Genomic DNA, 13,534 nt, shown 5'->3' with positions numbered 1-13,534 from the left:
CTACCCATATAATGCCATATAAGATTCTCTCTTTTTAAACCTCTCGCACATACAAAAAAAGGAAAAAAAAAAAAAAAGGAAAACAAAGTGCGTACCCTGCAGGAAATCCTTGGGTGGCTTTAGAGACTAACGGTGCTATCACAAGGTTGTGTTGAGTTGGCAGGCACCTAATGGTAAGTTGAACAGTGCAAGGCATGCAGTCACAGCTGTGGCGGAGAGTTCCGGAGGTGGTGGTGGATGTGAGGCCAGTAAGCCAATTTGTGTGGTTCACCAACGGGGCACCGGTTCATTCGTTGCAAGGCAACCATCCATCAGCTGGGTATTTTGGGGTGGTCGGTTCTAAGAGAATATGGTCCACAACAGTTAAAGTATGTTAAAAGGCTGTTTTGTTGATTCGTAAGAGAACAAAGAATAGATATACTGATTTATGGTTGTTCCTAATTATAATCCCTGCTTTCAACGGTTCTCTTTCTCATAATGAATTTGGAATTCTGGAGGGATGGATTCAAGAATTTAAGTCCTCTTCTCTCCTATAGATACCTATGTTCATCCCTTGTTTTAAATATTTAGATTAAATCACTTTTCTCTCCTCTCTCCTTATTTTGGTCTGTCCGAAAGAGTTAATCCCCAAAATTCAAAAAAAAAAAAAAAGAAAAAAAAAAGAAAAAGAAAAGAAAAGCGAGGGTTGTATTTGTATAATACTTATAGCGATAGTGATGAATTCTGCATTGTGGAAGCCAATGTTAAACATGCGATAAGACATCCATGAGAAGACTTTAGCCTTTTGCCTCTCATGCAGTTATATAGGAAAAAACATTGGCTTTCTCAACGATGAATTTGATTGAAAAATAACTAAAAAATCATTTATCTTGCCGCAATTACAATGCTTCCATAGTATTCAAGGTGTGATTAAATTAGTGGATTGTGGAAAGAAAGTGTTTTGAGGTGGTGCAGAGGTCAGGATCGGAGCTCACAGATTTATGAAATAAGAATTAAGAACTCATGCCAATAGTCTGTATGTTTATCCTTACAAGTAAGGGTCATCAAATAGCCCATGACCCATGGGCTGGCCCAGTAGCCCGCTAGCCCACCAGGCTAATGGGCAGCCCAGCCCGGTAATATTGAAGCCCGTGGGCAGCCCAGTAGCCCAATGGGACAGGCTATGGGTTGGTTTCTTTACCCATGGGTGCCCGGTGGGCCGGCCCGTTAGCCCAGCCCAGTAGCCTGACCCGTTAGCCTGACTCATTGCCCAAAATTTATAACAAAATAATTTGGAGGTTAGGTGGGTGAGGGATTGAACTTTAGACATTATAAAAACTTTAAGACCACACACCTAACCACTAAATACTTGGAATGATTGTAATATAATATGCATAATAAATATATATTTTGGTATTAGTCTAGTAGCTTTGATTTTTAAAACAAAGTTACTAAAATGACTGTTGCCCTACCTCTGTGCCTCTGGAAAGAAAGTCATTCTTTCCTTTGATAAATTCCAATTCTTTCCTTACAAGTTACAATTATAGAAGAAATTCCTTAAAAAAAAAAAAAAAAAAAAGCTTACCGTTGGTTGGAAGAAATTCTTTCCTTAATGAGTTGATATTTGATTCTTTATATATTTCCTTTAAGAATTGATATTTTATTCTTCAAATATTTCCTTTAAGAGTTGATATTTAATTCAATGTACTTATTTATTCTTATCAATAAAAGTTAATTAATCTTATTTTATTACCTTTTTAAGAGGTATGTCTTAGTATTTTTTTTAATAGAATCTTTTTAGTAGATTTAATTGTTCAATTTGATAGTTTGTAATAATATATAATTATAATTTTTTTGGTTAAATTTTTATAACCCCATTGAAGACCTGTTAAAAATGCTCATGGGTAGTCCATTAAACCCACCTCACTAGCCCAGCCTGCTAAAGCCCAAATGGGCATTGCCCATGGGTAGGGCCATGGGCTAAGGTTTTTCCATCCAACCCGGCCCGACCCAGCCCATTGACTAGTCAACAGCCCGTTAAGCCCAGCCCATTAGACTCATGGGCCAAGTAAAAACAGATCGGGCCGGCCCGGCCCGGCCCATTGACGAGGCCTACTTACAAGGCTGATTTTTGTATATTTCATGTAGGAGGAACCGGGCACATATCCAATTCCTAGAATAAGCTAGAATGCCGTAGATGATTTTTCTTTTTGCTAGAATAGACTTCAGTAGTAATCAAAGTATTCACGTCTAACGAAGGATTCTAGTTTTTGCTAGAATATACTTCAATAGTAATCAAGCTTAGAAAAAAAAAGAATCATCATGGACTCACATCCAATGAAAAATTCTAATTTTGGAAACCTCCGTATTAGATACCCAATAATGTTAGGCGCAGGTAATTAATAATTGCATTTGAGTGAGTAATTCAGACTCCCCTTGGAGTATACAATTGTAGCTCCTATATCATGATTTAGTTTTAAAGATAATTCGATAGGTATAATAATTAGGGAAGAGGGATTCAAATCCTAGAATCAAGGTTGTCAAAATCAAGATCCTACGTAAGATTGTTGAAGGTAGGTAAGATCGTAGGATCGGATCGTGAATCGTAAGATTCTACATATTTTCAGATTTAAAGCAAAAAACACATTGATAATGACTTTGTATATTGAATAATCACGTAAATTATAAATTTATCCATGAAAAAACTAAGATTTACATCATATGATGTAATTTACATGTCATACATCGCTAAATCTATACTAACAAAACAAATATATTTAAGTTTTGACCCAATGTATTTAAAAAATTCAATAAATATTTAATTAGCAACCAAATACCAAAATATTTATCAAAACATATGGAAAATATTTTCCAAGTTCTAAGTTCCAAGTTTGAAATCCAAAATAAGTTAGCAAATGGAAATTAGCTAACTACAATATAAAATCCAAAAGAAAGATGAATATTAAGGTGAAGTAAACATTTAATTATTTCCATTCTAAGGTTCTTATAATGACCATCCTAAATTCCTAACATCATCATCTATTTCATCATCTATGTAGACATCATATATTTGTATGCTAGAACTGTAAAAGATATCATCATCCATTTCATCATCTATGTAGATATTATATATTTGTATACTAGAACTGCAAAAGACATTAAGATACAATTTCACACTCAACTATTCGAGTTATACCACTCAGCAACAATTAAAGAACATACTAAAAAAAAATCAATCAATCAAGATACAAATACAAGCATAACTGATAAAAATATTAAAAAAAAATATTTTAGTAATATTAAAAAACAAATTAGTATATTGATCAAACAAATTGAATAACATTATAGTTTAAAAGACAACAAAACCAACATCAAATTCTTCATTTAGAAATAATGAAGCATTCATTCATTTTGATTACAAGTGAACTAGAAACTAAAAAACATTTACTTAGGTTAACATAATTTTATAAAAATAAAATAAAAAGTCATACCATCACAACATAAAAAATAAACCCCTTAAAGCTTCATAAAAAAATAATTAAAAAAAAAAAACCAAAAATTTATGTTTTTGGTAGGATCGGTAGAATCTCATATGATCCTATATTTTTTACAATCCTAGTGCAATCTTAAACGTTTTGGTGAGATAAGATTGTAAAATCATGTGATCCTACAATTTAAATCGCGATTTTGACAACTATACCTGACATTTTTTAAAAAAGAGTGCAGATAATACTAATTAGTTCCAAAACTCTTGACAGGTATCACATAACCCACACATACCTCACAGCCAAACACGTGCCCAACTGAAAATTCTCTTACAGGCCAATCGGACACAACCATCAGGCATGTCCAACAAGAAAGAGATAACAAGACTTAGGCGGTGTTTGGATCATTTCTTTCATCACTCAATTTCCGTCACTCAATTTTCATCACTCATCACTCAAAATACCCTACCCGTTTGGCACCGTCACTCAATTGTCATCGCTCAATATTTTTCACTTAATTTGCTGAGGTTGTTAAATTTTTGTTTCTTAATCCACCCATCTGTAAAGTAAATATTCTAATTATTCCTGAGATTTTAGAAAAGGTCACACCATATCACAAAGACTGTATTTCATCTCTTCATATATATACAGGAGAAAAAGAGAGTTTGACAGAAGATCTGCTGGTTCAACACCCAGACTAAGACCAATACAAACCATACCAATCATCCCTCAGAATTTTGGGCCACAAATGCACTGAGAATAAACAGGAATCAGGTATTTGTATTCTTCACTTGGGTCCCAAGGCCTTCAGTAATTTACCTCCGACACCCAACTCAATGTTCAGCTTCCATCTTGTCAATTGTCATTAAGAATCTCTGCTGCATTTATATAATATCTACCCCATCACTGCAAAAAACAAAAACCAGTAAATGGATTAGCAAAAGAAACCTTGATGCTTCAAAATATTAAATATGTAACCAAAAAATGGGGGGAAATCAACAATTATAGCTACAGTATTAGGACAATTACATGAGCTTAACCACTCCTCACATTTCATCTCATTTCTTGTTTGGTTTCCACTCGCCATGCACAGGAAACCACATTTCACACGGGCAGCATATCCTGTAAATTGCTACCCTCTCTGTTGGGAAAGGATGGGTATGCATTAGCAATCAACATGGTTGTCAAAATTAGGATCCCATGTATGATTGGTGAGAGGGTCTCACGAATTGGATTATGTGGTTGGATTGAGGATTGTAAGACTAGTAGACTACCTTCCATTAAATATAAATAAAAATGATTATGTATTTTAAAGAATCAATAAAATAAAAATAAAATAAAAAAAGAAAGAAGAAAAATTTGACACCATGTTGCTAAGTATCAAATTAAATTATCTATAACAATCTAAAACTACAAATAGAGGAATAAAATTAGCTTTTATTTAATAAAAAAAGGAGTCTTTAAAGTTTTAAACACGCATGGGAGCAAGTGCGCAGAAGCTAGTAATTAATTTATACAATTGATGGAACTTGAGTATTTCATTAATCATCCCAGGAGATGGAATTTCCTTCTCAGTGCGCAAAAGCTAATGAAACTCATTTAGCACTCTTTCAGTTTTGCAACCTTAAGTTCGGTTCAAGACCAACTCCAATTATGGTTGTTCAAGCTCAAGAATTATTCATGACCAACATAATCAAAATTCAAAGATGCTTTCAACTTTCAATTCATCAAATCTTAACATCTTTTAGCACCCTAGACTCAACCTAATGGATGGGCAAAACTTGTAATATATTTATACTTTCATCACCTCTAATTTCAACTTTCAATTTGCTTAGTATATAGGAACTTAAATATCATCCAGGGTTGCATATAGGCATCTATATAGCATCAGAAACAAGGAGGCAAATTTGACTTTCGGGAAATTTGTAAGAAGCAGAATGGGTTTTCCTGTCAAATTGACCAAACAAATAAAAAACAACAAAGGTGAAAGGTCCACCTACCAAGCTGGCTATCCACAATATCATATGATTCAAATCCCGTCAGTGACAAAATTCCAGTCCTCCAAATGTCACCTCTCTTCTAAACCTAGTTTGATCCTTATTTTTCATCAATGGATATAGAACAAAACAAACAAACCCAATAGTAATAATATATCTGAACCTCCACCCCCCACCCCCTCCCAAAAGTCAGTTACAATATATGGCCATTTCTTGAGGTCACCAAACACATATTAGCACCAACCATATATTTCTTAAACTCCTCTCTCAAACAATATCCCTTTCAAATCGGCAGTACTTGTGGTATATAATCATATAGATTGGCTTGGGATTGAGATCCTATGAGATTCTACCCCAGTTTGCTGTATTAATGATGGTGCACTGATCAAGATCTATTTCTCATTCTATCCTACAATCTGGGTTGTGATTTTCATAACCATGTGCCTTAGTAGGAAACCAAACTGGATGATAGTTAATTTTGGAGCTGGAGGTAACTCAACTTCATCTATAGATGGAACTGGGCTTAACCTTTTTTTTATTGGTAAGTTACACATGCACCTGATGGGTCTCGATCCAACAACCTCACCCTCCACCAAGCACTACTTATAAGGGGAGGAAGAGCCAGTTGAGCTAGAGCTCATTAGAATTGGAGTGATCCTTTTAATGTATAATTATAACATCAAGAACTGTGTTTCAGCTAGATTTAGTAAGTGTTTATACTTAGCGAGCACCAAATTTTCAATCTCGAAATCAAAAGCTAGTTTTGATATGACAGAAAAGTTTCCTTATGTGTGCAACTGAAACAGCAATTTTATATAATCTGCAATACAGTAAAGTAAGTAAAAGCTCACCTCAGGGTAGCAATCCTGGTGGACAATTGTCTGGTTGTTTGTATTTACATACACCTCACAGGATACTCTTGCCTGATGTACATGTTGGAACACAGTTTAAACACATGGAGAAAGAAGATGCATCATGTAACAGAATAAAGCTTGTAGGAGAATGCTATGGAATTATCAGAACAAAACTAAAATTTCCTTAACATACCGTTTCTTAATGCAGTGAGTGTACTGCTTCGGTTTTGCAACATACTTAGTTATTGCAAAAAGCCACGCAATCACATACAAATATTTCCAAATAATCAATCTATAGATTCAGAGCTCAAGATTGTTTCTTTACTTATGTGAACTGATGACTGGTTTATGTCAAGTAAAGCAAATAATGATAGTACATAAAAAGGCAAAAGAGTAAATTTGCCAACTTATTTGATGCACATATCTAAATCAATTGTTATCGTGACATTATTTGAGCTTTGCCTTGAAGATTTTGAAACTGCAGCATGGGCATATATAATTGAGACATATGACCTTGTGAAAAATCACATCCTTAATTAAGGCATTAATCCTCAAAGATAAACCCACCACTCCCCTCCCTTCCTTTCTACACATTCAAACCATGCTAAGTTGCTAACTTCACATCCTCTCAGCTAGACCATTGTTAACCGGTACTCTCTCTATATATATTATTGAATCTTCTATCCAAAAAATAGAAAAACTCTATTATGATCTTTCTCTCATTCACCATTATATCCATAAGTATACCACATTTACAAAGATAATTGGTACTCATCTTCGCAAGACACAAACCATTAAACAGAGCTCACTTTTTAGAATCCCCCTTCCCCATCCTTCTCATTTTCCATATATATATATATATATTTTTTTTTTTTTTTTCGATATTTCTTTTAAAAAAAAAATTCCATCCTAGTTTGTTAATTAGTTAGGAAGGTGATGAACATGAAACTCAATAACCATATCACCAATCCAGCCACTCCTCTCTAAGTCCATGCATATCCACCACAATATTTCCATCTTTGTAAATTCACCCAACCAATTAGCAGATAGCATTATGCTTTCTAAGCCTTCATATGCCAACTACTAAACAGAGCAACTACAACACCATGATCTCTTTTAGACCTTTTAATAAACCTCGAAGCCTTATATAACATATTTCTTTAGAAACACTTAGTGAGCACACCCGGTGTAAAAGAGGTTTCTCCTCCATATCATTACAAGTTATTAATTATAATTTCAAACAAAAGCATTTGAGATCCTCATTGATTTGTAGTTTGTACCTTGTTTGAGTGGTCTACAGCTTGGGGATTTACACATTATACTTCCACTTTTTGAGTTTCACAACTCTCTTAGTTTTTCTGGTTAGTTCTAGTAATTCTTTTAGATACTTTGTGTTCATCATTGTGAATATGGAGCAATTCTTTTCAATAAAATTTCATCACTTATCAGGGACATAAAAAAAAAAAAAAATCCTAGCAATTTAATCTCTATTCATTCTAACAAGAACACCAATGCCTCTCCTTAACCACTCGAAACCCTAGATTCCGAATTTCCCTAATTTTACCAAACCCTAGCCCCACCATATAAGCATAAGTTAATTAAAGCACAAGCACTCATTTAATCCAATCAAATCATACCATAAATCGAAAACAATGCCAACAAATGTAAAAATCAAATGCAACATTATTGAATTATGATGAGCAAGGTTCTATAATGTATATATACCTTGAGAGGAATTTTGAAGAAGAAGAACCCTAACACGCCATTGACTTGGGTATCAGTATCGAAAGGGATCACTCCCTTGGCCAAATCTTCAAGCAAGTAAAAGACATCGTGAATGACCTCCAATCCGTTGAGATCGAGCGTGGCATTCACGTACGACGAAGCTCTGGACCTGACGTGGCCACCTTGGGAGCTCACAAACCCTAGCTCTCTCGCTCTGTACCCCACCGAGACGTCGAGGGAATCGTAGTCGAGCGAGTAGAAGTCACGGTTGTGGACCATGACGGTGAGAGAGAACGAGAGGTCGAGAGTGAGTCCCAGGGACGAGTTGACTTTGATGCGGTTGAGTCTGAGGCGGGCGAGTTGGATGGTGGGGTCGTAGGGGTAGAGGAAATAGATGGAGAGGGAGAGGAGGAGGAGAGAGGTGGCGCCAATGAGGAATTTGCGGAGGAGAAGACGGCGTCGTGTTGGAGCGGGGTGGTATACAGGGAGGAAGACGACGTTTTGGGCGGTGGGGTTGGGAGGGAGAGGGGAGTAGACAACGTAGTCGTTCTTTGTTGAAGCCATGGCTTTCGAATTCAATGACTGTTGAGAAGCTAGAGTACGGCCTATTAATTAATGGGGGAAGCCAAAGGAGCTGGAGCATGGCCTATTAATTGAAGCCAAATAGTCTATTAATTAAAGATAAAGATCACGAATTTTTTTTTTTTTTGAAGATCACGAAATAGTCTATTAATTAGACTACACGCAAAAGACAAAAGTTATAAATAAATAGATTTTTTTTTTAGTGTCATCATTTTTTGTATATGCCCATTGAAGTTTCAAGAATAATTAGAAAATATATATATATATATATATATAAACTACATTAAATCATGGTTCAAATTTTTAATCAAATCAAAATTTAATATATAAGAAAATGTTGAATGTCTTTAGTTTCATAATTGACCACCGTGCACCTTTGGTGTGGTAGTCATTCCACATGTATAAATGCTTGTGGGGTGTGGGGGGTAAGGGTTAGGGTTCAAGTTTCTAGGAGAGAGTTTCACACACATATACACTTAAATTAGGTTAGAGTAGAAATTTTATCTTGTATAAAAAAAAAAATTAAGGGTCTGTTTGGTAGAGTATTTTAATAACATGTTTTCAGTTTTTAAACAACATTACATGCATTTTCACACAATTTTTCACCATACGTATTTCAAAAAAATACAAACAATATTACTCAAACTCTTCTACCAAACGGGCCCTAAATCGCCAGGTCTATAAATTTATAAAACTAAAAAATACACGGAATAAGGCACAAAAATATTTATATCAACCCATAGATTTTTTAATTTCCCCATTCTTGCAACCACAACACATAATAAGACACCACATATTACTTTTACTTTTAAAACTATTGATGGTATCTATCTTTCATCTCACAAAAAAAAAAAAAAACTATTGATGGTATAAAGATACCAAAATTTAAAGAGAATTGACATAAGAATATAAGTTGGACATTGAAAAACATACACTTCTCATTTAATTTCAATTAGATTAGTTAAAATGAATGGATTAGAACCCTCAAAATCTAGCATCACCACCCCATAACATGTGACCGGATTAGAACCCACCACCATTGTAAACCCACGAACCACCCACAACCAATATACACAACCCAACAATGCTGACCCATCATTGCCACCCACAACGCCGTCACTCAAGAAAAGAGAGAGCTCTAAGAGGAGAGAAAAGATGTGAATAAAAAATAAGTAGCATTGCTAATAACTAATCATTGTAACAAATGCTAAAATTTTTTGGCAAATAGCAATTGGATGAAGGTCATTTTTTGGTATGTGATGTGCTAAAATATCATTTTGGGTGTTTTAGGTTTTAACACACCCACTGCTAATGATCTTAAACTAATATAATTTAATACTATTTGTAACTCAAGAAAATATCCCTTCAAAAAAAAAAAAACACACACACACACACATTACATACATATTATTACATTCTATATTTTTTTAATTGAATGTGAATTTTGACAAATCTATCTTTAGGTTACATTATCTTTGTATATTTTCCATACTTGTAAAATTTAAAGATGATTAAAGATCAATAACTATGTTATTAATTATATGTTTAAAGTTCAAGTTTTTTATAGTTTAAAATTATGAATAAAAAATGGGTTTATGAATCAAATAGTAAATAAAGTCTGATTAACACAATATTTGGCACAAATTTTAAAAACATAAATGACATAGAATCCAATTGTAGGAATATTGTGTGAAATTACAGTACTATGTGTTAGGGTAAAAAATTAAGTTTTTTTTTGAAGATCACATTAGGGTTTTTTTTTATAAAAAAAAAAGTATTTATAAAATAGTAAAAAAATTACATGTATAAAGAATTTGGTTCAGTCTGGTCTTTTTTTTTGTTTGCAAACCGAGACCAAGATTGAAACCCAAATTTTTAAAAATGGAGGACTGGGATTGATTGGATCCCCAAAAAAAATCAAACGAGACCAAATTTTCAATCCAATTTGGTCGGTTAGTTCAGTCTAAACGGTTTTTTGTACACGCCTAATAATGATGTAGAAAAATCTGGATTTAAAAAAGATTAGATAATAGCATTATAACATTATGTGAGGTTGTTTGGTTCAACTCTTGACTATCAACACTTCATGTATTTGGTTCCGCATGTCCTCAAGATCAAAACTAATTCCAATAACACTACTGAGAAATATAAAGTTCATCTTGTGGCCTAATGGTTCATTAGGAGTATAACGTTAACTATGAAGAAACCTTTTCTCTTGTCAAGTTTCATGAACAGACCAAAAATATTGTTATTGATTATTATCTTGTCCAACATCACCTTCTTCAAGGTTCCCTCCAGCTTTATTCTTTTCATTCTCATGATCACTCTGGCCGGCTCAACGCTTACGCCTTAAGCCCCCTAGACCCCAAAGTTTTATAAAAAAGGACTCTTAAGGCCCCCATTGGAACAAAAAAGCACCTCAAAATGTAAAAAGAAAATCTAAAAGTTTGTAGGATGATATTCAATTTATAAAAAAAAGTTAAAGAGTTTTCCATTCTTTCCTCTATCTCCAAGGTCCCCAAAATATTGGGTCAATAAAATTGAAATCTTAAAATTGCTTCACTAAAAGAAAATTGTAATGAGCGTGTTGATAAAGCGGTTGAGCTCTTATCAATTGTAAAAGAAATGTTATAAGAACCTAAATACAAAAACTTATTTAATAATTTTGCATATCAAAAAGTAAGAAAATTATTACCATTTTAAAAACAAATATATTATTTAGCTATTTTATTTACTGATGTCGTAGGAACTTTAAGGGTATTTTTGTAATTTTCATGCAAGGAAACCTGACTAAAACTCATAAGGTCTTCTATAAATATGTATTTTCTAGATTGGTTTTCAATAATCTAAAATAAAATACTTCTTTAAAATTTTTTCAAATTTCTTGTGAATTCTAGGTTTATTTTCTTGATTTGTCAAGAATTCATTAAGTTAGAACGAGACCTACCTTACTACATTTTTCATTTTGCATTCAAAATATCACCTTAAGCCCCAAATTGTATTAAGTTGGTTCTGATGATCATTTATTGACATCTTTACAAAGTCATACCCCCCAAGTGTTTGTACAATCTACTTTCTAAATTCAAATTTCTCTTTTCTTTCACCTCGAATTAGAGGGTTTATTTATGTATTTGGAGTACTAAACTTACTCTTAGGCCTATTATACTAACGTATATCTTATTGTACTTTTCTATATTTTTGTACTTGTAATGTATTTTTTTTTTTTTATTACCGATCTTCTCTTTTAAGTATTTTGCATATATATATACACACTAAATCTATGAATAGGCCATACAATAAGATTTATTATTTTGTAGAAATGGTTGTATATAACGTCCACTCAAACGGGGTTGGGTTTGAGTGGGGCATTTTATACAACCGTTCCACAAAATTCCACCTGACATATGAGCCGCCAAGGCGCCAAAACCTGAGACCAAATTGTTCGAGTAAAAGAGCACTTAAAAGAAAACATAATCCCTACTCTTCATTTAACTTTTGCAGGACACACGTAACAACACATCTTCAGAGTAACCCCAAGCAACAAGTCTGTCACGATTAGAAAGCCTGTCTTTATTAGGCTAATAGCCAACCAAAATCAAATAAAGTAATGCTTACGGTTACGGACAACTGCATTACCCAAACCAATCTCCATCAATCCCATTTAAGAAGGAAGTTGTAGACAACCATTTCACAAGATACCACCTCATACAAGCCACCAAACCTACCAAATTCCCTGAGTAAAAGAACACTTAATTTGGCTTTTGCAGGACACACATAACACATCTTCAAAGTAACCCCAAGCAACAAGTCTGACACGTCTAGAATGCCTATCTTTAATAGCGAACCAGAAACAAATGAAGTAATGCTGAGGCACAATAGCATCATCCCATGCCAATGTCCACTAGTTGGCTTTAACATTTTTAGAATGAATCAAATCCTAGGCAGATATACGTGAAAAAAATTCTGACTTTGAGGGAGCTTATCACTCTTAGTCCTTAACCAGTTGGAATTGAGGAATACCAACTAGGACAGTATAAGAAGAGCCTCTGACCTAGCTGGCTTATATTGAGAAGATGAGCATAATCAAAGAGGGCATTGGATTCTAAGGCCCCCATTTGGTGGAGCTTTTCGAGAAGTGCTTTCAACTTTTTTCAAAAGACAGAATTTAAATATTCCTCCTTTGGAAAATTTTAAAAAAAAATGTTGTGTTTTTCGTCAATTTGGTAAAAGAGCCTTGTACTTTATAGATAGCTTTTGAGACCCGACCAAGAGTTGCTAGCAAAAACAAAAGGTCTTTCGAAGTGATTACAGGGTTGCAACCCTCCAGATTAGTGTAGTACAAATAAATGGCTAGATCGATTACTATATTTAATGGAGATTTATGCACATTCTAGACAAAGTTAATATCCTCAAAGTATACCTTTATATTTGGATATACGAATCTGATCCTCATTATTACTGGCACTATGAATGTAGCCATGTGATTTCAGAATAACAGCATTAATATATATAATTAGTCTCTCTTCTTACTACTGATGTGGGTGGGACTACCATATGATATTCTTAAAGACATGATTCTTCTCAACTGATTGATTGAATTTTTCTTAATCTATAGAATTCAGAATGCCTTTCAAAAAATAATTTACAGAAACGTTTAAAATGGAGAAAGTGACATGTAACTGATATATATGCTTAGCAACAAAAGAAAGAGGAGGGAGACAGAAAAAGAGACATGCAATAGATAGATGTAGTTTACACGTCAAATTTTCTTCCACTGTCCACATTGAGGGCCACCACTTCTTTGGCTGCTGATTGCCTGATTCACAGAAAAACAATGGGCTAGCTTCTCGTTTTTATCATTGATATAAATTTGATCAAATATAAAATGGCTAAAATTCAAAGGCCATTCATA

At 33.9% G+C, this 13,534-nt stretch overlaps 1 protein-coding gene across 1 annotated transcript; it reads right to left on the bottom strand.

The window, feature by feature from the left end:
* Positions 1-4,024: 4,024 nt before the first annotated feature.
* LOC115976953 lies at positions 4,025-8,696 on the bottom strand. The gene is made up of 3 exons (XM_031098527.1): positions 8,041-8,696; positions 6,313-6,384; positions 4,025-4,370 (listed from the first exon to the last, which is right to left on the bottom strand). The coding sequence occupies exons 1-3, from the start codon at positions 8,602-8,604 to the stop codon at positions 4,368-4,370; spliced, it is 639 nt and encodes a 212-aa protein (XP_030954387.1). The 5' UTR covers positions 8,605-8,696; the 3' UTR covers positions 4,025-4,367.
* Positions 8,697-13,534: the final 4,838 nt, after the last annotated feature.

Source organism: Quercus lobata, chromosome 2 (assembly GCF_001633185.2).
Source record: "Quercus lobata isolate SW786 chromosome 2, ValleyOak3.0 Primary Assembly, whole genome shotgun sequence".
Classification (NCBI taxonomy): Eukaryota; Viridiplantae; Streptophyta; class Magnoliopsida; order Fagales; family Fagaceae; genus Quercus; species Quercus lobata.
This window is presented reverse-complemented; position numbering and strand designations above follow the sequence as displayed.

What these genes read in the sequence shown, in the direction of transcription:
- LOC115976953 (XM_031098527.1), bottom strand. Translation starts at nt 8,604, where the DNA reads ATGGCTTCAACAAAGAACGACTACGTTGTCTACTCCCCTCTCCCTCCC. An exon ending in TCTTCAAAATTCCTCTCAAG is followed by an intron (nt 6,385 to 8,040) that starts GTATATATACAT and finishes CATGTACATCAG; the next exon opens with GCAAGAGTATCCTGTGAGGT.